Source organism: Malurus melanocephalus, unplaced genomic scaffold, assembly GCF_030028575.1.
Source record: "Malurus melanocephalus ecotype Western Australia unplaced genomic scaffold, MMel_1.1 scaffold_555, whole genome shotgun sequence".
NCBI classification, from domain to species: domain Eukaryota; kingdom Metazoa; phylum Chordata; class Aves; order Passeriformes; family Maluridae; genus Malurus; species Malurus melanocephalus.
This window is the reverse complement of record NW_026623787.1, coordinates 90,340-118,288: the sequence shown is the minus strand read 5'-3', so window position 1 is coordinate 118,288 and position 27,949 is coordinate 90,340. Positions and strand designations below refer to the sequence as shown.

At 35.6% G+C, this 27,949-nt stretch overlaps 1 protein-coding gene across 1 annotated transcript in view; it reads right to left on the bottom strand.

Annotated features, from left to right (window-relative positions):
- Window positions 1-27,949, bottom strand: part of RNGTT (RNA guanylyltransferase and 5'-phosphatase) — a 168,717-nt gene that overhangs the window by 70,462 nt on the left and 70,306 nt on the right. The window contains exon 12 of the mRNA XM_057382214.1: window positions 18,890-18,958. Within this exon, the coding sequence (XP_057238197.1) occupies window positions 18,890-18,958 (69 nt within the window). The remainder of the gene's footprint in view (window positions 1-18,889; window positions 18,959-27,949) is intronic.

Below are 27,949 nucleotides of genomic sequence, written 5' to 3'. Positions count from 1 at the left end.
ACTGAGAAAAAGGGAGATACTAGTCTGATCATAGGCCCACTATACTCCCTGGCTGAGGAGCAAAARGCTCAGCTTTTCTTAGTGAAGTCAGAGGCAAAGAGATTACTTGAGAAGACTGMTTTCAGAGCAGTGGGCTCACCCCTAACTCACATCTTTAGAGGTAAAGGCAAACTGTGTTGTTCACTATGGTATTTATGGTGTTTGGTGGTGATCACTGGTCATCTTAAATTATCCATTGCACCCACAAAGAAGGCTACTTTGCATGTTGGTGATCTAGSAGATAAAGGAGAAGAATGTCCAAGAGCAAAAGCCTTCAGATTCAAACAACAGGGTGTCTGACTACAAAGACTGATACACAGAAAAAGTGACTAAAATGAATGCATTGATCTGAAATGGACATTAGAAATAAACACCTGGACAACACTATATACTTTGACCCAACAACAGACAGTAAGAGAAAAGTATTTTTCTTCATTTTTGCACTAAACCATTATATTTACTTCTTATTTAAAATACATCAGGGCTGGCCAAACTGATTATCTGTCTTTGCCAAATACATTCCACATACCAGAGAGGCAGAAAGGGAACTCTTAAAAAGGCTGAAGAATTCAGAGGCATCTAAGAAACTTCTATGAATGAATGCAACAGATGAAACTTTTGACAAATGCAGGTTAGCAAGGGAAAGAAAAGCACCACTGAAAAAAGGTGCTTAAAAAAATCTCTTCAGCGGCACTCGATGTCGCAAAGATTATCAGGATTCCTTTGTTCTTYACAAAAACAAACCAAATGCACCAAGTACTGATTTCTTTCTTGTAGGCATTTGACATAATTTCTGTATAAAGTCTGGAGATAGTAAAGCAGGCATTTCTTTTRATAAATGTGAGTCAGCTGGGAAAAAAARGTAATTCYTTCCTTTTCAAAAACCTYTTTCAARTAAAAGAAATTAATAAATGCTGCTTCTAATGTTTGGTGGTATAAATTACTGATTCAAACCACCTGAACAATCAAAGAGCTGCAGTCCTCACTAAACATCAGCTTYTTGCCTGATTCAGTGATTTGATCAGAACACAGAGACACACTGATGTTCAACAAATATTTGATCTGCTTGAAAATAAGGTGGTTAATTAATTCCGGACATTATAAAAAGTAATGTTGTCACATTCTTGAAAGCAAATCTGCAACAGTAAGTATAGAGGTTCAAAAAGATGGGAAAAAGACAAGTTTCCTGACTCAGCTCAACGAATTTAGTGTCCATTGTTAAGCCAAAAGGATGACAGAGCCAACTCCAGATAACATAGTTTAAAAATAACTTATTACTTGACAGTGAAGTATCCATCCTTTAATTCCATGTAGTCAAACAAATTTGTGTCAATTCTTCAATTCCTCCACTTTAAAAATCAAAATAAGGAAAAACTAACATGTTTTAAGACCCAACCACATCTGAATTGCACAAACTTTTCCTTTAGAGTGTTCAAGAACTAAGTAGGAATGATACTTTTTAATGCATTACGACCAGTTAGTTGTCAATAGCTGCTTTTATTGAAAAAATGTTATTGTACCACAATTTRTCTCTTATAAAACTGTGACTTGAAGCTATATGAAGTAAAATGAAAACTATTATAATCACAATTACTTATTAAATATTAAGCTTAACTGTCATACTGGACTAAGAAGCAAAGCATGCACTCATTTAAATACTGTTAGATTATGTTTTATACTAAGGATTTTAACTTGAATGCCAATCAGGTTTAGAAGGTTAACCTGTATGCAGAAATTATTTTGTTAATATGTTAATAGAAAACTGKTTTTTTCCAAATCTGCCTCTGATCCTCAAGCTAATGCAATATTTATGTTGGACTTCTTTGGTAATTAGTGGGCTAAACTTCTTCTCCTCTTGCACTTTAATTTAGCTTTATACCTCCAGCTTCATTAAACATCTTGTTTCACAGTTATACTAATAGCTTTTCTCAATATTCCATTAACAAGGAGAAAAATATGAGGCCATTTTATTCATAGCTAACATAATTTACATATTAATCCTGTTAATATTTGATAAATGAAGTTCAGATCACAGCCAAAACCCTATGTTTATAGCTGAATGTATCAGAATGCAGCAGGCACAAAGTTACACACTGGTCTTTCCTCCTCTCCCCCAGCAYATTTTTATAAGCAGCAAAACCCTGTTCTTGAAAATTTCCTTCCTTTCACTGAATATTATGATCTGGACAAAGAAACTCCAATACTTGGGTCTGACGCAAAACCAAAAAAGTAAATGGTTTTGAATTGTTGGCTAATGTATATATGGTCCAAAATGGACTAACTGGTGTCTGCCTTTGACTATAAACTCTGCTTTTGGCAAATTAAGGTAACTGTCAAAAAGCTACATACTGCTACCTTTGTGACAAATAAATCTCCTGATGACAGAACCACAATGCCCACATAGTCAAAGGAACTGGTGATGGTCCATGATTGCTACTTAAGATATTAGCTTTATATTGCTATTGACTATTTTCTAATTTTCTCATTTTTCAYCATCACTACTATTTATAACCTCATTATATATGTGCTGTGTAAGTCTTCTGGAAAATTAACACAATAGAAACACTCAAGATACTTTGTCTTCCATTGCTGTATTTCATTCTTTATGTCACTTTGTATCACTAACTTGAACTGAGATGGCCTCAGGATGTACCAGCAGCGCAAACTGTCAACAGGACCTACTGTAGCTACTTCTCCAGATGCAATTTTCTTTAAAATWAAGCTTCACAACTCATTATCAGCCTTAACTAGAAATTAATAAAATGGAAAAGCTCATATCTACATAACTTTTCCTCAGCCATCCATAGTTAATTTCCACCTGTCTAGAAACACAGATAAACAAACCCAGAGACAAAAAACTATAAGGCTTAAAACAACTGTCTATAAAGACTGATGAGAGCTAGGTTAAATTAGAGTAAATCGCAATCTCCAAAAGACCCTATGATATATGCACTTAAATCAATCTTCCTTCATTTCCATCCACCTTTTTGCCCAAAACAATCCGCCCTTTTTGCCCTCCTCCAATGTGATCAGGAAGCCCTTCTCTTCCTGAATACTTCAACACAATCCTTGCCATAAACTACAGGAATTAGTTTGGCACTAAGTCCAAAAGTTCTGTTTACYTTTGCTTTTGAGGAGGCCACAATCATGGCAGACTGTGGTTAAAGCCAGTCTGACTTAGGCACAACAGTGACATTGGTGCTCTAAGTGCTAAATAAAACATCTCTCCAATAASCACCTGTTTCCCCCATGGTGAATGGAGACAGATCTGAAGCTCTGCACAAGTTGACAAACCTAATTTAGGAGGAGCAGACTCACTAGGAGAGGGCTTGCTCCACCTCACTGAATATATGTTGTACTTTGGCACTTCCAATACAAGTTCCTTTACAAGATCATATGCTGTTCTCTGTATTTTCAGATTCACACACTCTTCCTGAAGTCATTACATCACTATAGGTCTGAAAGATTCAAACATCTTTAATAAGAACATATGAGATTACTAATGCTGCTTTTTTTCTGCTATTCTTTCAGACTTCACTAGTATTAATATACCTAACAGAAATGCAATGTTTGGAACGACAAGCCATGGTTTTAAAGGCAGGAGGAATTTTAATTCTGTTTTATTTATTAGAGGATTTATCCTGTTTTCAGTCAGCACTAACTGAAATTTAGAAAGCAAATGGAAAAAAATTTTGACAACTGTATTGCTAGATACCATAACAATGTTCAGCTGATGCTTTCTGTGTGCACAAATCATAAACTTGGAAAAACTATTCTAGAGTTGCTAGCACTTCAAATTTTAAATCTTMATTTTCTCTTTCCATTGTATGTTTAACATGAGTCTATTCAAATTCATCTCTGGTGAGCTGTTTAAGACTTCATTTCCTAACTCACAGCCACATCCACAAAGGATGAAGGGACAACTCTGAAGTAAACTGTTGGGAGAACAAAGATAATACGGAAGCATTCCTGGCTCACTCTTTTACTGGATTTTCTTTTCTTTCTCTYTACAGCAATACTTATTATTCTTCTCTATCCTAGCAACACAACAAATCTTTGAAAGACTCTTAGGAAGATCATCTTCCTTCTAATATTCCTTCCACACTTTTACTGTGAAAATAGCCTTGGTCACATAAAGCCAGCAATGCTGGAGAACACATCAAATTTCATTGTATAAAGTGATGTGTACTTGCTTCATTGCATCATTTGTTTTATGAGCCTTACTGTTTATGTCTCTTTACAAGTTTAAAATGTTATACATACCAGCCAAAACCTTCTCTCATTTCTCAAACCCGATAGCACCAATCTCTCTTCATCTTCTGTCCTTTCWTTGTTACCACCTCTACTCCAACTCAAGTTTAAGTGTAGTCATCATTTAAATTTACACCAGAGAGAGAAGGAAGTCAGTCTCTCAGATGACTTATTTCTTTGTGGGTAGTTACTTTGTGATGAAAGGTTCCTAGAAGTCCTGCAAAAATTGGGCTGGATCAGCAGGAAGTTTGCAGTGCTTCAARTCTGACAGCCACAGCATCCCTAATATAACAAAAGAATCTCCATGAACTGAGCAGCAGTGCTCTTGGCTGACTCACTACAATAATCCAATTTGGAAGCTGGGTAATTTATCAGTATTAGAGGCCACATTTGCAGAAGCTCCAACCTGTAAATTTAAGGCTTCACCACAACATCGGTTTTGTTGATATTTTTTGTAAGCTATGATGATAATCAGTATACCAGGAATAATATTGCAGAAAATCCCCTCAGAGCCCAGGAAGATTAATGAAAACTACCAATCCTAAACAGAAAGATGCAAAAATATATTTAAAAAATACTTCTTGAGGAATACCAATCTTTAAAAAAAAAAGAAAGCCTTATATCAAAATGCAATCAGTAGGCTGGAGCTTTTAGCTAATCTGAACACCAGGAGAAATGTGCAAGTACTAACTAAGAAATTGCAGCATGCTGGTCTCAGACAYAGTCTAATTTCTCTTTATAATTCCAGAGCTAAAAAGCCCCTAGAGCCKAACAGATATGCCTGAAAGATGATGCACAGAATTGCCAGCAGGATTTTTTTCTATTGTTGCCATGTTGCCAAATGTATGCTACACAAAATTGTCATTAAGGGCTAGCTTATTACATCTTCCAGGRCTACAAATCTCCTTGAATTAAATATTCATGAGTCTTGCTTGGAATGCTGAATCCTGCGGTCTTTTATAAGAAACAGTAGAAACTAGCCTTTTCAATTGCGTATTCCAGTACACAAATTATAAAATTATGAGTTTTAATCATATTAAATTCATCATTAGCCATTGACATTAAAACAGAAAATCACATATTTCACATCCTTATTTTCACAAGGAAATATTCATACAACATGGAAGTTAGGTCCAACCAGTAGAAGTCAGCATGTGCTTCAGAGGCACTCACTCTGCAAATAGCAAGCTGATGTGCTCAGAGGTGAAAAGCAAAGTGGGAAAAATACGTATATTGAAAAAAAAAAAACCCAGCATGTAATTTCTCTTTCAAGTTTCCTACAAGACTAATACAACTTAAAACTGGGAGACCAATTTAGATAATGAGCAGGGAAAAATCCTCATCTAAGAAGAAAAAAAATACCATGCCAAAGGAGMAAAGGAAAAGATCCTGCCCACTCTTTCTGTGAAATTAAACTCTGTAGTTCTGACTTAGGAACAAACAAGTCAGTGTCTCTGAGTAAGAAGAGGTTAAGTTGAATAGGGTAGTTATTTGCTSAGCACTGTAAGTAAAGGGAAAAGAAATATAGGTTGTATTTTAAAAGCATTCCTCAAAAAAATCCAGATACTGTGAAATAAGTTGCTATCCTTCTAGGAAATGACATTCTSCCATTAAAAGCAGTGGTTCTGATGTAAATTGTTCATATTACCTTGTAAACAAACAATAGTTTCTGCCACATTGGATTTTTTTACCCCTTCTACAGAGCATGACCACACAATCACCCATCAGACATGCAACACAATCTCTGGTTTGAATGCTGGGATTGAGCACCTGCCATGAAGAACCTGTTCCAACTTCTCTGTTGCTGGCAGGGAGCTTTCATTCTGTTATTGGCAGAAGAGTTAGAGTCAGACTTTATTCTCCTTTTTCTTAAATGTTTCTTTTTTCCTTATACCAAATGTTAAAATGTTAATGTAGCTATACTTTGAGCAGGCAAGCAGCTGAAGGGCAAAAGAATTMAGGGAGGGGGTAAGTGACAATTATCATTTGCCAAAACAAATGTCATCAGGTTTAGCTGCTATTAAACAGTTTAACATTTTAACAAGGGGGAATAGAAGAAGTAAGCACTTTAAACACTAAACACTAGTATGTACAGTAAACACTAGTATGCACAGTTTTTCCACAAACAAATATAAAATGCATTTAAAAACAGTATTCTATTTCTTAAGAAAGAGAACTACAACTCATAGCGCCAATTCACCGGCATCCATCAAATGAATTGAAATGTTCGATGTGCAGTCACTGGGAAATTCTGGGAGAAGAAAGCAGACAAACCTGAGCCAATTCAAAAGAAGCTTCTTTCAAATCTGATTTCCCTCCCCATGCATCCTTTTTCCTAATGTCATAAAAAGACAACAGTCCTTTCTTTAACCTCTAGAACATAAAACACAACTGAGAATGCCATAGGGAAAAAATAAGATCATTGGTTCAAGCAAGAATCTGTAATGATGTTTGGAAGATTGTTTAAAAATATTTTCCCACCTGCAAGATAAAGCGAGTTTATAATTTCAATGTAAACGTTACAAAAATGCATGCTAGTATGAATTCTGAGCTAATAAATTAGATCTCTGTGAAGCTCAATCCTACTTGTGAAATAACTTCAATGGAATCTTTTAAAAACTCTCTTATTGCAGAATGAGAGGTACAGAGATGACAGCAAAGTGAACAAGTCCACAGTCATCGATCCAGCAGGTACTCCAAAAAGAATTAAGAGTATCATGTGGAAGTACAACTCTCTTGACACCAAGAACAGTAAGTACCATGTTCATTTTATGAGCTGTCTTGTAAAGACCTTTTCTACTGTTTAGTACATCCTCAACAGAAGGAGAACATGACTTTTATAAACCAAAATCATTCACTAAGCTATTTGTTGAAATTAATTCTAAAGTTGGGACAAAGAATATGAATCTTAGCATTAGCAGATGGGGAGTCAGTGGCACCAGTTTTGGCAGAAAGATCTAGAAATTCAATTCAAGTAGAAACCAAAGACATTTTGTCTAAAATAAAGCTATAACAACGATTGTAGTGAAATACTACAATTATTGGGAGAATATTAGATGAAGCACTCTTCCTCATTTACCAAAATACTAGAATAAGTGGACCAAAGTTTTAGCTGTGTTACACAGACAACATTTAGGTTATTAGGCACTTGAGCCTATTTTTCCCTTAGCTGCATATGTGCTTTTGAAATGTGTGAAACTGGGAAAAGCTCTGAAAAAAAAAAGTATTTCAAAAGGGGCATTAGCTCAGGTCCTGACAACTGTTTATAACTGCTGCAAACAGACATATTACAGAATAATAYGCTCCAAGAAGGTATCACAAAGGATCAAAAGCTTTAGACTCCCCCTCACAACTGGGGGTAAAAGAGAAAGACCATTAAAACAACAAAATCACTCCAGGACACTAAAACCTAATAAGAGAAGAAGAGTAGTGCACAAAGGGAACAACAGTCAGCTGTTCATTAGGAACAGAAGGAAAGCAATTTTGTCTTGGGGTGGCATAAGAATACTTAACGGTATTTAACTCCCTACACCCCTCCTTCCCAGCACCCTTCCTACATGAGAGAATGGGTCACACAGCGGTGTTCAACAACCAGTATTGTTCCCTAAGTGCTTCTATTCCAGCACCTGGGGATCATACCAACCTGCATTTAGGGAAAAGAAGCAAACTGTGACCACGTGTGACTGCAGTTGGAAATGCAGGAGTGCAGTCAGAAGCTGCCTGCAGGTGACCATGACATTGCCCTAACAGTTACTAAAGAAACTCCCCTTTATGGAGAGCTGCCAAGATTTTGAGCATGCCTCAAAGCCACTTCTTTCATCTAAAGAAAAAGTTTTTATAATTTACCCCTAAGCCAATAACTGATCCTTAAATAGTGAGCTACATCATGACTTGAATTAAAAATTTACTGTTATTCAAAATTCCACTCCAGTACAAGGCAGTTCTCASAGTATAAAACCATTAGCTACACAGCTAAACATAATTCTTTTCTAAAACCAGAAAAACTCTACTTCTTGAATAGCTGTAGGCTTTTTTAAGCAACCCAAATGTATACAAGCAGAGCAGTATAGCCAGTTAAAATCAACCAGGAATATCTATGTAAGTAAAAAAATACTATTAGAAAACCCTTGCTTTCTACGTGATTAAAATTTTAGTAACTTTTGTCCCTTCCTTTTTTTCCTGGCCAATCACCATTAATATTCTTAAGAAATTAATTCATAKATCTTTGCAGTGAGACACTGCAGAGTTTCAGAAGTAATGGAATAACACCCACCAAATTTGATAGAGGACAGAGCCCTTCTTCTTCTGAAGGCCTAGCAAAATATGCCAGCAAATGTCATGGAAACAGAAGCTCTCTCCATAGTAACATCATTTGTGGCACTGTAGCTAACCACTCTAACATGCTCCAAGACAAGGTATTAGCTTAAACCTAGTTTTCATTTAGTATTTGTTCCATAACATTCCATATATCTGGCAGCTGCAAAGATTTATTAAAAACCTTAATAGTTCACAAGGATGCAGCATCAAAGCCAAAGTCAAATATAAGTTTAAGGGCAAACAAATTAACTGATAAAGCAAATCTGAGTAACACTTCTTTTGGGAAAAAAAGCCAAGAGACTGATGGCACCATAAAGAATAATTATATTACAGCTGTTTCTCCTCTSTCTGACTGCATGCAACAATTGTCAGATGTGCAATAGCATTGTACATGAAACACATAGAAAGAGCTACAGAATAAGACACATGAAAAAGTAAAATTTTAAAAACGTATAAAAATACATAGTTACACCTAAGCAACCCTCATTACCTGCTGTTGAACAAAAAATTAAATTTTCTATCAACAAACCCAGCAACCAAAACTCTCAAAACCAGCTGAAGAAAGACTTTTGCTAGCATTGTAGCAGCTCTCCATGGAGATGAACCAGCTTAATGCACAGCAGTTAGAGCCAAGGGAATGATTTTCAAGGAAAATTTATTTGACAAATTAGGGCCTGTCTGTGAACTATCTGTATGCAGTTCATTACTCAGACAAAAAAAAAAAAAAGAAAAAAAAACTGATTTATTTTGTGACAATGCTTGCTGGCCCATTTTCTGATCTGATGACCCCCAATGCAAAGTTTCACTTCCCTGTTACTGGAGACAAGACACACACTACTAGGTGTCCCTTCCATCCAGAAACTGAAAAGGGTCAGTAGTGCAAATGTGTGCAAAACTACATTACCTATGACATTTTTCAAGTAAAATACCAGGTCTTGCAAGCACAGAAAATACAGCTTATCCTGCAGAAATCTTTTAAAATGTCAACAAGCAGTCACAAAAATAATTTACCTGGTTATTCTTGTTCRTATGCAAATTATGAAAAGTAACACTCATGTTCTTTACTGGTTCAAATATCTTAATGAAATATTAAGTTTAAACCAAATCMTGTAACAATGAAAAGCATCGTAACTGTATTACCACACTACTTCAACCTGTCTGAAAATAAATTAAAAACTTTACCAATCTTCATATATTGAAGCAGTCYCATTATCTATATGTATTTTAGAGAGTAGAGCTGAATCTACTAAAAAATCAGACATATTCTTCCAAAAGCATGTTAGCAGTGTGAAAAAAAAAGCTCTGAAGATTTCAGAAATACAATATACCCAGTATATATACCCACTATATATATGTTTGTCTTAGAGAAAAATCTGTAYTATTCAAAATGGATAGTTTTAAAAAGTATTCTGCAAATAACAAACAAAGTAATGATGTTTTTGCCTACTGGCCTTTGAGCCAGCTATGTAAGGAGAGTAGGGGGAAGGAACCCCAAAAGCCAAATATGAATTTGCTTTGCTTGATGTTAATCGTTGCTAAGACTGCTGCAAAGAATACGCTGCCTAAAAACAAGCAAATACTGACCTCTGCCAYTCGCTCCTCACCATCTTAGGAATCAGATATCTTGCAGAACAGATTTAAGTAGGAAACTAGAATTTTACATTTTATATGTGAAGACAGAAGGAACAAACTTGAAACTCTTATTAACCATACAGCAAACTTTCTTTCATCTGTTTTGAGCTCTGAGCATTATGATCACTGGATCCTGTGATCAACTTACATTCGTTAAACATTTGAAYGTTCCCAAAATTATTCAGGATTATCTTTTACTCTTCTGGTTCCTTTTCCTCACTGCCAGCAGAACAAGCCATATTTTCCCCTAACAATGGCAACATCAATTCATTCTCTGACAAGTCCCAAAGATACACATTTCAACTGCTCTCCTAAGTTAAAAGTTCTCTCTAGAGAATCTCATGTTGCTTAAACACATTTTGTTTCAGTGGCTGGATGAATATACAGATGTAAGATCATCTGGGGATTTCTAGTGATCACTGTTTGGAAACAAGAAACCTACTGTTTGTCAGTTCCAACTTGTCAAAACTTTCAGATAGGCTATAATGAATGAACTAACTGTTTTTTTAATGAACAATTCAAAGCATACAGAACAYCTGTATTTTGAAATTTGGGATATTTCCGGCTAACACTTCTAATAATTTTCCCCTTTCAGAACAAACCAGCAGACATACCACAGTTGCAATTCCTCTATTTCATTGGAAAGCTTCTAGAGTAACATGGAGAAAACCTGAATTTCATTTCAGAAGCACAACTAGCATCACTAAAAGAAAATATGCTTTTGCTTTAGCAATATCTGCACTAATTACATAGGAATCTTTCATCAGGTTTCTGATCTCTGACTTCTATAATCAAGGCATGATGTTCAGCACTGCCCTTCTACCTCTGCACTTAATAGACCTGTATGATACAATCACATCTAGATTACTCACCACACACCTCAGTGGAAGACAATGAAGTTTTCTTAGAAGCAATTTATAGCTTTCATATCAAGCTCAAAATTTTCATTTTTAATCATGTTRATGGACTTGCTTCACTATTTTTGTAATATCAAAGGCTAGCAGAGCYCATGAAAGGAACAGAAAGTACAATTACAACTGAAACTAAAGTTACTGTCAGTCAAAAGGAGACTGAATTATCACACTATGCTCWGTTGTACCTCTTCAGTACAGAATACTATTCCWCAGGCAMCTCTGARCCTTGCAGAGTACTGTCCTATACAGCACCATGAACATGATTATTTTAAATGTGCACCCACCAATATACACAGTTACCTTCAAAGATTTGAAGGTAATTTGATATCTAATAACATATGCTAGCACCTATGAAAAATATTTTTATAATTAAAAAACTCAGTTCCCCTTTGGTGATATTTATCATGCATTTTCAAAATTGCTGTTTATGAGAAAAGTGTCCCAGCAAACACTTTAAATTACGAATAACAGGGTAATGTACAATAAATCATTCTGCCTTTAAAGAAAGTGTCATTAAATGTATCCATCCAGATACCACAATGCAAGTCCTGATACTCCTGTGAAAGTCACCCTGTGCTCTCACATCTCAGGTATACACATCATTTTCCTGAAATGCTGGACTACTGCTTACACTAAACAGCAGGATAGAGATTTAGCTAAACATTCTGTTTATCCTGATACCACCATTTTTTTGATGCTGTGCTTTTGCCTAATAAAACATTGAACATTTTATGAAGGATCTTCATGAAAACTTGAAAGGTTTGTTGGCTGTTTTGTTCGGCCACATACAACAAGCAGAACTGGGATAAAACAATCACAACATTGTTCTTCCAGGTATTTTGCTAAATCTTTTTAGTTTGATAGAAAGATTATAGAGGCATCATACATGAGGCAATGTTTATGGATACCTACTCTGGGATCTGAAGAAAATAGAGAGTTGACAAAACACTTTCTACTATATTGTCCAGCTTCCAAGTCATTCTTGATCTACCAACTTCTCAGTCCTGGAGAGATTGCTGTAAAATTCAGGATGAGTCAGAACACTGCCATGAAGACAAGTGACCACTTCATTAGCCTATGTTAAGCATTAAGAGCTGAATCAACTACGCAGATGATTCAGTAAAGAGTTCTCACTGATTCAAATCAAAAACTCTCACCGATTTCCTTATCCAGCCATAAAAGAGGTTTTTTTTTTCAAAACTGATCCACRATACATATAAATTAATGTAATTTTTCTAATACAGAGCTACTTTTTTCAAAACAGGTGTGTTTTGTAGAAGCCRAACAATTGTGTTGGTATTCTCACCTGAAATCACATTTACATTACATATTCCTAACATTTATCTCTTTATTTTAGTTAGAAAGTACATGCAACCTTACATAGCTAGAAGCATGATAGCAAGTGCACTCCACAAGCTTCCTGACATCCAGCTTTGAGACAAAGAAACTATTCCTTTTTGAAAGCCTTTATGAATGATGATTCTACATCTTTATTTTCCCAGCATTCAAAACGGTAGCAGGCAGAGAAGTGTTTTTTTTTCTTTCCCTAAACACAACACATGCACAGACACCACCCTGTTAATGTCAACTGACAATCCCGAGGATGACTAGCACACAAAACAAAAGAAAGATCTTTCCTACTGCCACTGGCAGGCAGAATGATTAACTGCACAACAGAAGTTCAACAACCTATTTAGACAGCACCAATAAATGCAGTTCACTGCCTGAGAAAGCAGAGAATGTCAGGCAGTATAGGTCATTAACAAGCAAATGAGACAACAAACCAATTAGAACCAACCTTAGGTAATCAGACTCAAGGCACTGACATCTATTCGGGCTRACATAATAAGGGAGTCAGGTTAAACAATTCTGGCAAATAGCAAATACCTTTGCATTTCAATCTAAATGTACTAGAGGACCAAGAGCAGAAAGTTAAACAAGAAAAACTTTTGCTACATCCCAACCTTACTATATTTAGAGCTAAAAATGATTCATAAAGAGAAAGTGTGGGGGWGTGGTCAAATTTTTTTCAACTCTGGATGCTAGGAGTTTGCATCTATAAGAGATGTAGAGATTTTCTGGGGTGTGAATTAWCTCAGGTTCTTGGAAAGTAAGTGGAAATCATAAAAATCTGCTATGTTCAAAAACCATGGTACTTGCATCTAGGAATCTAATAATTTAATTAAATTATTTGTAATTTATTTAATTAGACCTTACTTACTGGTATTTAGGTTAGCATTCCTTAATTTTCTAGTTTCCAGATTTAAAAAACAAAAAGTAGAAAACAAATCATCACAAGTGAGCAAAGACAAACGTGAATTGGTATAAAAATTTTACTTGTATAGTCACAGAAGACCCCTCAAAGGAAAACTGTGTATTGCAAATATATTTGGGTATGTTCATAAAGTATATGAAAAAACGGTATATTTGAGATAGGAATAGCTACTTAAGAGATGAATTGCAAAGAACATTGCCATGGAAATTGAATATAACAACTATTCATAGGCAGAAAAGAGTTGCAGAGCTCAGTGGCATTTCAGGAGATTGACAGCAAGTTCTCAAACCTACAACTGCACAAAAAGTGCACACTGACAGGACAACAGCATCCCCTGACTAGTAACAGATTCAATCAGAAACATTCCTCTTATAGAAGAAATCACATTAAGCAAAGAGATATTATATTCTAAATATACATGAAACGTTTTAGTAGTGTGGATTAACTCAAATACTGATGAAAATTRTTCTCTCCAGATTCTCCTTCCTTCTGCTGCAAACTCTAGAGAAAAAAAAAGTGGTCTTAGCATCTCTGTTAACAAATTAAGATGCTGATTTGTTCTGCCAGTGATAGGATGTGTGGGAACAGTTCAAAACTGTGCCAGGGAGTTTCAGACTGGACATGAGGAAACATTYCTGTACTTGAGAGGATGGTGAAGCATTCAACAGGCTTCCTAGAGAGGWGGTCAATGCCCCAGTGCTGTCAGAGTTTAAAAGCATTTGCTAAATGTGCTTAATAATATGCTTAAATTTTTGGTCAGCCCTGAAGTGGTCAGCCAAATGGACTAGATGATCATTTTACATTCCTTCCAACKGAAWTARTCTATTCTATTCCACTGCCTCCAAATCTTACATGAATCACTAGAAAATTAGAAAGCTAAATCCAGAAACATGTATTTGTTAGAAGCAAAAATGCTATTATAAGATTCTTCCTAAACCTTTATACGTCAGCTTTGGTATTGAGACGATAGCTGAYTCTGTCTGAAGCCATTACTTGCTATTGCAATAGAAATACGTAACAATAATTGTTGCTCCATCACTGATAAATAGGATGTCTGAGTTTCAAAAATAAGCCAGTGACTAGGCCTGTGATTAAAAATTTACACACCATTTGATAAAATATATACCACGGAAGAAAAAGCTTTTCAATTATATAGGATTATTCAGGACAAACTGGCACTGCTTAATGAAACAAATCATGGAGATATTTTATTTGGTGGTATCTTTTGTAGATATTTTATTCCATTTTAACTTCAGTGATTTTGGATGAACTTTTACAATGACAGAAAATAACACAGCCTATTATACAATGGGAATAGCACAAATAATTAACAGGCAACCAAGCATTTCAGATCACCACTAAGTCTGCCAAGGGAAGGGAGATATAGTAATAACTCATGCAGTGTTATTCAGTTATCAAAACCTGTTCATTATTCTTTCATTTTAGAGGCTAAGCTTTGCATTAGTATTCAGTATGGGGAGTTACGTGTTAAATAATTCGGCTGTTCTTTAAAATAACATTTATCTTAGAAGACCAGAGCTCAGCACATGCCCTTCATCCTTCCCTGTAAAAATCCCAATTCCACCCAACTGGACTTTATTTCTCATCCAAAATAAGAGCATGGAGGAGTACCAAAARGGAATCAGCCTCAGCTCAGTGAGCAAACACAAAATAGAAGATTATAAATTGTGACACAAGCTTTCCACAGATGCTCAAAAGTTCTCCTTAGGCCTTCCTAACTGATGGCCAGTGAGTCTTCATTCAGTTCACTAAAATAAGAAAATAATTCCTACATCCATTCCCCAGGCAAAGGAAAAGTAATAGTTTTAATCAACAATAAAGTTGGTTATTAGGAGATTACTAGCATAAAAATCAGACAGTCTGACATACCTAGCAAAGGTACAATTTACAAGGTAGACAAGAAAAGTAATTTCACTGATGAGTGGGCACAGCCCAGAGAAGGGATTCTGACATCAGATCATTTCTGAGATTTTAATAAAAAAATATACAGGCTGGTAAACTGCAAGTGTTCTAAAACAAAYGTAAGAAGTTAGCTGTTTTGAAGCAACATTTCAAAAAATGGACTGAAAGCTTCCAATCTTTAGACAAGCATTCAGAATCTGTAAATAAGGCATGTGGCTTTTACCTTTAAACTAACTCATTGTCTGGGGCATGATCCCAGGGTGAGATACCTGTCCATGAAGTCTCCTGCTGCTGTTTCACTCCTACTTAGCACTTTCCTGCAGGCCCTGCTCTGCCAATTTGTTACAGGTAGAGGAATCTGAAAAGTTGATCAGATGGAATAGAGCTGATTTAGGTATATGGGAGTTRTAGTGGCAGGATCTTAAATGGACAGAAAATGATGCAGGGAAAAAAACTGTTAGGGAGAAGCCATACAGAAGGGTAATCAAAAGGAAAGGGGAAACGGGCTACTGGATAAAGAGAATGTATGAAGAGAAAAAAAGTAAAGGAAAAGAGCACAAAGGGGAGAAGAGAAAGAAAACATTTGTCTCTTGTGATGGAGCTGTTGAAAGTATGATATGTCAAYACAGGAATTGCATAAGAAGCACACATCACATCAAACTACCTACAAAGAATTCTTAAATCATAAACGAGGCAAAAATATCCATCACTTCCAATAAACATGCTCTTCTCATGACCTATGAAAGCTTTTAGAAGGGAGGAAAAGGGGAAGAATATGGGGGGCCTCAGCCATTGTCTTTCAACCATCACTGTGAAATGAAAGCCTTAAACCTCAGGCAATAACCAATATAAGTAACTCAAGTAACTGCTGAATTAGGTAGGAATAATAATGCTCAGTTAGTATGACCTTGCAAAGTAACCTAATCTGCACAGGCAGAAAACAATCTCCTTACTCCTCAATGTTGTTTCTACCATCACCAGTCATAGTGTAAAATAACTTCTGCTTCAGTTCAAGAACCTTGCTATTCATAAAGAGTTTAGACAGGAATACTAACTGAAGAAAACAAACCCTCTCACATCTAACTGAAACCCTAGATTCAGTAATAAAACTTCCTCACAAATCCYTTTTCATTAAAGCATAACAATGTCTCAAAACTGGACTAATACAGAAGCACATGATRCCAAATCTCTTCAAACCAAAGAGAAAAGTGAGAAAATCCAGAGCTCTTAGAGGCTAAAAGCATAATTCCCATTTACAGATCATTTTGGATATTATGAGTTTTATTGCAAATCAGAATTAAACCGAATTTCAAAACAACAAAATATTCTTTCCCCATCCATGTTGACTCCCAGTACCAGTGTTGCCCGTGGCTAGTGGGGAATATATCCATATAATCAGKTCTAGATGCCTTTGTCTAAGACCAGACAACAAGAGGAACATATCTGAGTAAACTGGGTTGGAGGAGAAGGAAAACCCAGAAAAGCCTTTCAAACAGTATCAACTAATAAGCCCAACATTCATTGTATTAAATAGTTAACTTCTGCATTTTGCTTCACCTACCAAAAATATGGTAAAAGTGGGTAATTTTCCCCAAAGAATTTTCTGTCTGAAAATGTTGATATTCTGTCTATCCTCCTCTGCTACCACTTCATCCTTCTTTGTGATTATGCTTCAATTCCTGTTTACATTTGTGTTCTCCTCAAAATGCATGTTGCACTTCAGGAGCTCCCAAAAATGTKGTTGAATTTCCCTGACCTTCTAAAACTCAGCATCATTTCTGTCTGTCCTTTCTTTCTGCAAGATCAATTATGTCAATAAAAATGGYTCTTAAGACTTGTTTTCTTCTCAATATGCCATGGTCTCTTCACTTGAGACAAATGTTTTGTAAAGGTCTCTAAGACTCATAATAACCAAAGTTCAGGGCTCTACACCCTAATCAACAACAGGATTGTTGCTTTCTCTGTGTAAAGACATAATTCATCATCCATATAACTACAGCACAGAAAATTATTTCAGTTAGTATTCTCAAAGGGTCATTTATGCACCGTTATGCTGTTATTCTTGTATTGTTGCCTATTAATTTATTCYCTCTGTAACAAATAAAATAAAAAAGCAGTATCAGCTGTCAGTTTCATCYTTTTCAGTTAATCAGCTTGAATACTTATTTCCCAATTAACAGATCTACARTACCATCACTCACTCTAAATATATTACTTATACTTTCTCAACTAAGAAAKTCCTTACACTGAGAAAACTCCTCATTGCTTCATGCAGGAAAATCAGTTTAACAACAGATGCAACAAACTTACATTCTATAAACCCAGAAACAATAATAAAATTAGAACATTCAACTAAACTAAATAAATACAATACAGATTAGTAATCTTTATAAGCATTTATTAAAACATAATAAACTGTTTTAGTTCAACTATGTTTTTTTTTAGTATGCTAAACCAGAAAACACAAGTTCTAGAAACATAAAATATATCAGATACCGATTTCCTGTAACAATCATAAAGAGACACATCCTTCACTAAGGTCACTTCAACTAGAAAAGGTGATTTCAAATTTAGCTGTAGTAACTGCTTAGCTTAACCTCTAAYTTTCAGGGAACTGTTTCTGAGAAACCTTTACAATAGCTTCAGATCCTAATAATATTTTAAGACATCATCAGGACTTTTTATGAAAGTATGAACTTTCTTTACCTTAGTAGTTTTGCTTTTAATTGGAAACAGCTACATATTTTAAAGAGATAGAAAAGTAGAAAGAAAAAAAAAAGTAGAAAGAACAAAAAAAGTAGAAGGTGTTCCTATCCCCCTCTRGCAGGGGATTGGAATTAGATGATCTTTACAGCCCCTTCCAACTCAAAYCATCCTATGACTTACAAGCTAAGGAAAAAGTCAAGATGGATGATGCTACAGTCATGATCTAAGCCGATATACAACACACATTGCAGCGTATCCACAGTATCTGATTCCACAGGAGGAGTAATGGAATGGATGAGGCCATGCGACTGACTTCCTTTAAAGCCACCTTTCCTGCTCAAGAAACATTTGCATTATTTTTTCTGGTTGCCTGCAATATTTCTGGTAACTTCTCCTAAGGCCATTCATTTATACTGGCAGACATAGCTTAAGAATTTATCATGCTTTAATTGCACTAAAACAACATGATTCACAAATTTTAATGAAATTTTAATGTGTGAACMTCCTTGAAAAAGCAAAATAATATGAGAGCTCAAATCAATGGTTGAAAGATTCATGGAACTCACATAGTCATAGAAAATTCTTCCTTATTTAGCAGTATATATTCATAGAAYATATTCTAAAAAAACATGAGATGATTCCTGAAAACTATCACCATCGATTAGTAAGAAATCACACATACTACAAATGAGATAGCAACCAGTCAGAAACAACACTGCAAAGTAATCCTGACCATAACAACGATTAGGCAGTAGATGGATGAGTGAGGAGGGAAAGTGAGAATTTCATCTGGGACTGGAAGRGAAAAAAATCCATTCTTTATGCTACTTACTCCTGTAGGCTGAAATATCAGTCCATCCACTTCATGGCTAACTTCTCTGGCAAAGTTCCCTTCCAGGAGCTGCAGAACAAAAGGGAAAGAAATCTTTTTTCCATAGAGAAATGCACATCAGAGCAGATTATACGCTACTACTGCAATCATTTGCCAGTAAACAGCTTATTTATGGTTTAAYGTTAGAGCTTGGGAAATGTCAACGTCAACAAAGTAGCAGTTTTTACAAAGAATACTCAAGGCTAGAAATGTTTTTATCCAAAAAGAAATACTTAGAAACCAAGATGATTCTACATACTAGAAAATGAAGAAATACCAATTCTAATACAGGACACTCTGGTCATTTGTGGGCAAATTAAAAAATCCATTTGCCACTTTAACACACAAGTAGCAYTTTAGATTAAAATTATCTCCTGAAAAATACTTCAGGGCATCATTTGAAATTCATGTTTGACAGACTCCCTAACTAGGGCATAAACCAGTAACACAGCYACACAAATGTAAAACAGCTCTTTGAATTAATTTGTATCTTGAATATTTTATTTTATGCTTTCAAAGACTGGGAATTCCATTCGGAGGTAAATATATCCATCAAGATCCATTTACCAGAGGAAAAAAATCTAATTAAACAAACCACTGAAACCAGTTAGTCAACAGTTATGAGAATTGATGATATACTTCCATATTAAGKTATCACTTGCCTAAGGAAGAGCAAATAACCAAGGAGAATTACAATTGACAAAAACTGCAAAAATTAGGAGAATTACCAAAATATCTCTTTATTAATTTCAATTTTTGTTTTACTGTTGAGATGAAGAATCCATCCTGAAGTTGTAGGTGCTTTTAATAATACCTGAAAAAACTTAGACGCAGAAGTAACCACATGGTGATGGAAATACCGAACTCAGTAAATCAGAGTCAGTTTTAAAAGCATCATTTTGGCTGAGTCTTCTAATTTTGTACAATTTCCTTTCTAGAGCTCAACTTCATGTCCTGCTGACCAAATTATGACTAAATTATTCAAATAAAGTCAACAAAGTATGAAAGGAGTTGAAGTAACATTTGTACCTTACTAAGGGCTGCACAACTAAAAGCAATGAACTTTTAAATTTCATAGATCAAAAGCCTSATGGCTAAATACTCCAAATAATAATAATTCAGCATATTTCACTTTAACCTGTAACTGTTTGCACAGAACAACTGATCATTTTGCTTTAAAAAGCTAACTTATTCTCCTACCCAGTCATTAGCCTATTTGTGACTATAGCATAACAAAAATGCTTTCACTATTCAACTTTTGTAAACAATTTAACTGGAAAAAACACACTGTGGGAGTACTGTCAAGTGGCAAAATATTTAATTCTTAGTAAGAAATTATCCAATAAAACGTAGTTTTTCAGAAGAGAAAGCCCATAGCTGAAACTTGAAGCTGCACCTTGCTGTCATAACCTGTTGTTATTTTGAAATTTACAGCTGAGGCTTACAATGTAATGCATYTGCTACCACATCTACACAAAATATCAATAAAATAATCCCAGATTCTTTCATAAATCTATTGTTAGTCTTTGTTTCATTAGAGCAATGAGTGCAAGGGAATAATATTTAAACAAATGCCAAAAAGATTCAAAGTTTTAAAATTCCTACACAAGCTGAGTCTTCTGTGGATCACCTGCAAGATTACCGTGCAGTTACAAAACTGAATGGCCAGTCATCTGTTCAAACTTACAAAAATGCACAAAACTGAGTGCCTTAAACTCSGGTACCAAAAAACCTCTCACTGAATAATAGTAATATTCATGAATAACAATATTGAAGCAAAAAAACCACACAAGCAAAAAAAAAMCCCAAGAGTAACTTCTAATTGGTTGAAACTATATCTTTTTAAATTTCTAGCTAGTTATTAAAAGGCATTATTAACTGAAGTGGCAAAGAGAGACCAATCACCTCTGTTTCTGCTTATGCTTTTGATATTCTTAAGGGAACTACAACTTGAGGACTCAGTTAMTTTGGTGTTGGAGCTTACATAACTGAATTACGTCTTCTTTCCCAAAATAAAACTTAGGAATATAGAACCAATCTTTAAATTTGGAATATGTGGAAAAGCATAAAATAATTATCATGCAATGTTTGACCTGCAACTCTCTCCATTCTGGTCTACATGTAGTTTTAGAAAACTACATTTAAGTACTATTGCAACTTGATAATAGAGAGGAAAATATAAATTGAAAATTTCCCATTTCAGAAATACATTCTGATACTTTACATTCACTACTTAGCCAGAATTACAAAATGTAAAGGAATCCATCTCATCTAGGTGCCACCCAGTTCCAGACTCAAAGATGCTCTCAGTTTGGAGGTCCACAGCGTTCTCACTAAGACAGCTCCTCCCAAGTGTCAATTAGACATCAAAGACAAAAGGATTTTAAATCCAGAGCAAGCCTCAACAGACAACTACACTTCTTTGTACTCCCAGTTATTCTGCTTTCATTYTCATTATGCTGCTTTCATTCTCATTAGGTCAATTACATGTATTTAAATGGTAACACTCTCTCCAGAAATTAATTTTGATGAGAAAGGATTAGCAATTGGGAAGAGGGAAGGCAGGAAGGAACAYACATGTTCTCTGATCTTATTCCCATAAAAATTTTCTTGAGAATTGAAAGATTGTCTGTGAACAGCARAATACACAGACATTGAATATTGCATAAAGTTTGGAATGACAGGGAAATGAGCAGAAAAGAAATGTTTGACATACAAGCAAGCATTTTTGACACTAAAAAAGTTGCATTTTTTCAGTTTATGAACTTCAAATGCAAATATCATGGTTCATCTTTTAAAAAACATTGTTCAGTGTTCCACACGTTCACATTTCTAATTAACTTGAACAGAATGGTCTTTTTTAATCGGCGCCATGATAAATGGCACACCTGCTTGACTGGGATGACTGCCATGGATCAGATAAAGTGCAATGCATCTCAATGACATTTTATAAAAGATGGGTAAATGATGCATGTGAACCAACTCTTCTGGCATCCAATTCCTTATAGCCCAATGGCATCTATTTCCACCTGAGATCCCCTTTRTTCACTTCCGTCACCTTCCTTCTTCCCCATTAACATTGCAGTAAGTCATATACTCATATTACAGTTTCTTATTTAAAACWTTTTCTTTTATACTTTTAAACTAAACTAAAAACTATTGCTACATCTACTAACAGTCCTCCAAGCACAAGAATGGTATAAYTGCATGGATTGAGTGGAGCTGTATGACAAGTAACAGGATTTCTCCTTGCTCCTTAACCACTGACATGAAGAGCAGCAGTATGTCGCCAAAACAGCACTAATAACTTGCTGAAGCTGCTTTTGCTAAAACACTGAACCAGTCAGCAGTTCTTCTGTGGATAATTGAAAATTCACGCTTTAGAGATCTCTCTGTACTTATACCAACAAAGAAATCATCTTGCTCCTTCAGCAGGAAAGAGAGAAAATTTAGGTGCATACAAATTCCATATAACACTAGTAGGTTTTCATTAGTGTTTCGGAATTTCTGAGGCAAGACAAATGATTGATTCTATGGGTTGCCAGATATTACATTACTCATAAAATAAGTAAGTCCAGCAGGAACTACTGTGCCTTTTCCTTCCCCTTACCAAAAAAAAAAAAAAAAGAAAAGAAAAAAATCTCAGAGAAACACAACACAATGTGAATTATGAAGAACAAATGATAATGATGAACAAAACACAATGATGACTCTGTAAAATCATACTGACTTTCCACAAAATAATTTCACTCCTGTGCCACAATACGCAAATATTACTAATCATTTTGACTGTATTTCTGATTCAAAACTGACACTGCTTGTTAGCTTCCTGAAACACTTAGGGATACAGAAAAAAATCCTTTGACTGYTATAATACAAAACAAATACAGGTCCCTCTTCCTTGCTTTTTCAATTTCAGAACTGCTATATGCTTCACTTCAAGTCAGGCTAGAGCAACTCTGCCTGCAATCCCTATGCAATTTTCCAGAGCCACTTTCAAACTGCTGATCATCTGGACCTGTTCACTCTACACAGAGAGCAGTGACAGGGAAGATACTTCACTCAAAAGCATTAGTTACAAATAAACTATAAATTGAATTGCCAATTAGCCAGAATGTGAAATACCTTCAGACTTGGGCCTACTGTCATTCCTATCTTCACAGAGCCAGTATCTTCACTGGTTTAAGTTTCAGCYCAACTTAAAGGACAATCCCTTTCTCCAAGCATGACAGCCCTCACCATCAGCCACAAAGTAATTCTCACATCCTGACAACTGTCGAGTTTTATAAACATGAGCTCATACATCTCTGTAGATAACCTACTGCATAAATCTTCATAAATCCTGTTTTTGAATGACATCAGAAATCCCAGARAATTATCTTTATGCTAAGATCAGTTAAAATAATGCAAAAATAGCCTGGCTCAGATTCATCCCAACTACCACATTTCCCAAAAAAATAAATTAAACTGCATCAGGTGATGATGCCTGTTAGATCAGGCATCCTCCAAACTACTAACAAACTAAACCCCAGCTTTCAAACATTACATTTTCAAAAGGAGACCTCCTGGAAAAGAATTAAGCATGCATTTGGTGAGGTACAGGTTTCCTTTCAGATGATACACAGGCTGCTGTGCAGTGCCTRAAAATATCAAATGCAGCTTAATGTCAAGTGAGGGAAGCTGGTCCTCCAAGCTGTGGCATCTGCTCCTTCCTGCTCACCAGAATCTTTTCATTTTCCCCTGTCCTGCAGCAYCACATGGTCTTTGGCTTGTTTTGTGTCTAAAAGCAGAGAAGGTAACAAGAACTGAACAGCTGCTTTCAGTCTCAAAGAAAAAAAAGCATCAAATAGCATATGAGTAACCYTGCCAAAGAGGGGAAAAGTTTCATATATTATTAAAAAATAATACCCAGAATCTCAAACCTTCCACAAATAGAAGTTGGTTGGTTCATTTTTTAGCAGAAACAGAGCCCAAAACAAAGAGTTAAGAGAAGTTTTGACTTTGGTTCATTGACTGACTTACTACAAATATAAAAACTTTGGTAAGTTTTTATTAAAAACTATTATTTACTAAAAAATGGTAAAACTTTCAAAACAGTCTTTAGTGATGCTGGGGAATTCATAGTTTTAGGAATTAAAGGCAGCATACACCTGAAAAACAGATTAAAAAAAAGGAATAGAAAGAAAAAAAGACAACAAAAACACACCAAATCCAATCCATGCAGACTTTTGTCTTTTTCACATTCAGGATACCAATCACCTCATCTAACACTGCACTGCAAGCTGACCTAAACAAACCTGGTGTATCTTAACCAGCTGTGGGCAGATGGGAGAGGATCAAAGACACATCTCTGGCAGTTCTACTGCTTCCTATCCTTCCTGCTCCAAACCAGACCTAGCCTGGATCACCATTTCAGACTTTCAGACTGCTATGAGGATGAAACCCTCTCCTCTCATGCATATTTTAGTTCCTCTTCAAGTGATATGTTCAAGTGCCAAGTAATTTATCTGGAAAACTGTGCGATCTCAAATTACAGCATGCTGTGATGGAGAACCACAATCTTCATTAAGCTGTCCAATGAAGTACTGCTGTGCAATTAAAAAATTAATTCATTTTTCTCAGCAGTTTTTTTCTTCCTTCAACTTTTCTTCCTCATTCCTCTTTTTAGACTCTGACCAAGACATCTCTTAGAGGYTTTTTTTAGAAACAAGGTTCACATTTCAAACATTTCACAAGGAAGCAGATGTAACTCTTCAAATATTTYAACGTCTCCGCAAAAGATATCCCACAGATACCTTTTTTTATCAACTGAAACCATCCCATCTAGACAGACAGAATATTCCAGARAGGCCACTGCAGCAAGAAAAAATGTCCTCCCTGTTTTCTTCCACCAGCATTTCCTTTCAAGGAGATCTCTGGATACATCAGCACTTGCCAAAGTACTTGACCATCCAATGGCTGCTTGCCTCCAAGTGGCTCCTTCCAAGTAACTCTGAAGGTCCTGAAATCACCACCCATGGTCTCAGGAGTGTGATTTAACAMAAGGTCATAAAATAAAGACTTCTGCTGCAATGTTAACATTCATTTCTCTCACAAAATCACAAGTGATCTCTAACTTATATTACTTCATGTTTTTCTCCAAATGATCTACAAAAATGTYGTAAAGCAGATTTTCAATAATTTAACATGACCTGGTTTCCTCTGCATTAGTCTCATTTCCTAATCAAAATATGATATGCTACCTTATGTCATATAAACAAGGTAAGAACAGTATCAATTGAAGTGTATCAATATCAGGGTAAAGTCCAATTCTATAATGCATCCTCCATTATTCATTGTATTTAGCTATATTTATCTTACAAGGAACTAAAGGCAAGAATGAAAGTGCATCATAATAACTGAGATTACAGCCAGAAAACCACAGATTATATTAAATATTCTTAGTCTAATATACTAAGAAAAAGTCAGGAAGTTACAAAATATTTCCTGATCCATGTCAATGATCTAAAATATGCATAAAGGAAAAGTAGGATCACAAACTGTAGAAAATAAATTAAATCTGAGCTCTCTATGAAGTAATTGCTGAAAGAAGTTTCCTATGCTAATTAGGAACCCAACACATGTTGAAGATAACTGCTACATTTTTAGTAAACCAGTGAAATTATCTACTTTGCCCTAACTGCATAAGGAACACAAAGTATAAACTTCTCACTTGCTCATTACTTAAAAAGAAATTTCATGCTTTTTGGGCTGTAAAACTGCATGAAAATCCTTTAAAAGAATTTATGCTCAAAGCTCAAATCCTAGCTTTCACATAGCCATCCACTCAAGATGCTAATTCTAGACAAAAAGAGAGAAAAGCTGCAAATGTTATTTTGTCTGTATGAATACATACATCTTGAAAGCACTTGATGCCAACCAGTAACTCAGTAACTAAACAAAAAGAGTAAAAGTAAATTCTAAAGGTTCATCTGTTYAACAAAATCACCACTATTTTGAACTGCGTAATCTCTGGCAAAAGCTGAATCATATGGTGATGAAAAATACACCAAATGACTGTGTAAATATGCATGGGAATGTTTTCAGTGGATAAAATTTAAAAATATATACTTTTTATAAAATATTATTTTAAGGAAAGCCTTTCAGTTTGTTAATTTACTAGAAGCTCTGAAATCAATCATACTGAAAGACTAAAAATAACCTCTTTACCAAGTTAATCATACAGAACATTTTGGCTCAAAAGACATGAAAAACACCTAATTATGGCAATAGATTTGTTCCCTATAAGAATGAAAGCAGATAATGGCAGCATTGTGAGACTGATGCTCACTAATATGATCAAGAGACTAATTATTATCCATGAATCATTTGTAACATTCAAAACTTGATTAATGTCAGGTCAAGTTTAACATGTGATAGGTTTTATTAGTAATGCTCAGCTATCCCACAGCTTGTCAGTGTACACGAGTGCCATCTGTTAGGTGTAGGAATAGCCAACAGCCACAACAAAAACACATTGGCTACAACTGGTCACTGAAGTACATTTTAAGAATTCCATAAGGAATAYCCTAATAATTTTAAACACACTAGACCACAATCCAGCACAGAAGACCTGCTAAAGATAGGAAACTTGTAGCCCTAAAAAGTGAGCATGCATGTTTCTCATTTTAGAACTCGAACAAAGGTGTGTTTAGTAATACTGAATACTTCACAGTCTGACCAGTTTCTAGCAACAAATATTTTGCAAGAGGAATATGCATAGYTTCCTCTCTACACTGCTCCATGGATCTTTAGCAAGCATTCCTGAAGAGAATACACTGTTTTACCCTTTAGAGAATCACTTACAATATTGAAATACATATGGTCCTAATAGCTCTTGTAGAAAAACAGTTAGAGGATGCTGAATCTGAAATTCGTATTTTTGCAAAAAAAACTTCACTGGCAGCCTTCCATTTGTTCCAATTACAGATAAAGGCAAGAAGAAATCCTTTTGTGGGAAGCTCACTTTCTAGTATTTGCCAGCACTTTGCAGGTGGTCAGCTTTACCAAGGGTCACCTCTCCCATGCACAGCCCATTACTGCAGGACAGGAAGTCACCTGAGCACTTCCACTGAAACTCCACAAGCTCTGCACGGGTAACAGTGAGAGCAGCAAGGCTGAARTAACATGAAGTGGCAACAGACAGGTGCATGCACAGAGAGGAAGGAAGGTGACCTAATTCTACCTGGGTTTGCTCCGGCAACTACGTACTCTTCTCTGGTCTACAACTAGATAGAAACTCAGCAGGAGCTTTGAGAGAAACATTTATTTACCTCATAGCTACAAAAGCCCTCTCCGATGTATTATAAACATATTCTCATTTGATGGCCCTCTTGCATTCCAAGTGGATGAAGCTGAAAGGCTGCAGATTTAGGCTACCACCAGCATCTGCAGCCTGTAATTTAGGTCCAAGTGTTCAGTTTCCTGGTGAAGGGTGTGATGTGTAGGGCTCACAGACTCTTTGATGTCTTCATGTAAAAATCAAATATGCTGAAGATTTGATGCTAGTAGGGGCCACAGACCAAAAACAACAACACAATTCAAAGAACCACGATTACTGTAGAGTGTCTTTCTCAACCATTCATCCATATAAAGCCACAGCCMGTGACTGACAAGGGCCCAAGCCCCTTGTGAATGGTCATTAGTATTTTAACTAATGACACTACTCTTCATTATCTTTTAGAACAGCAATTCTTTCTAAACAGAAAAGTCTTCACTGGAGCCCATATATTCTTTCCAGAAGAGGAAGGCAATAGAAATTCCAGTTTATACTCATGTGATAGGGAATGAGCAACATCTCCAAGCAAAAAAGCCAAAAAGATTCATCCCTTCTGTCTGCCACTTGCTTTTGTCATGATGCACCTCTTAGAAAAAAAAAAACAAATTATTCTACACACTGGACTTTAGGAGTTTTCCCAGTTTCTACTGGAACTGCTGTCAGTAGTTCACATGGGAATTTTACAGTSTGCTTTCTTCATAGAG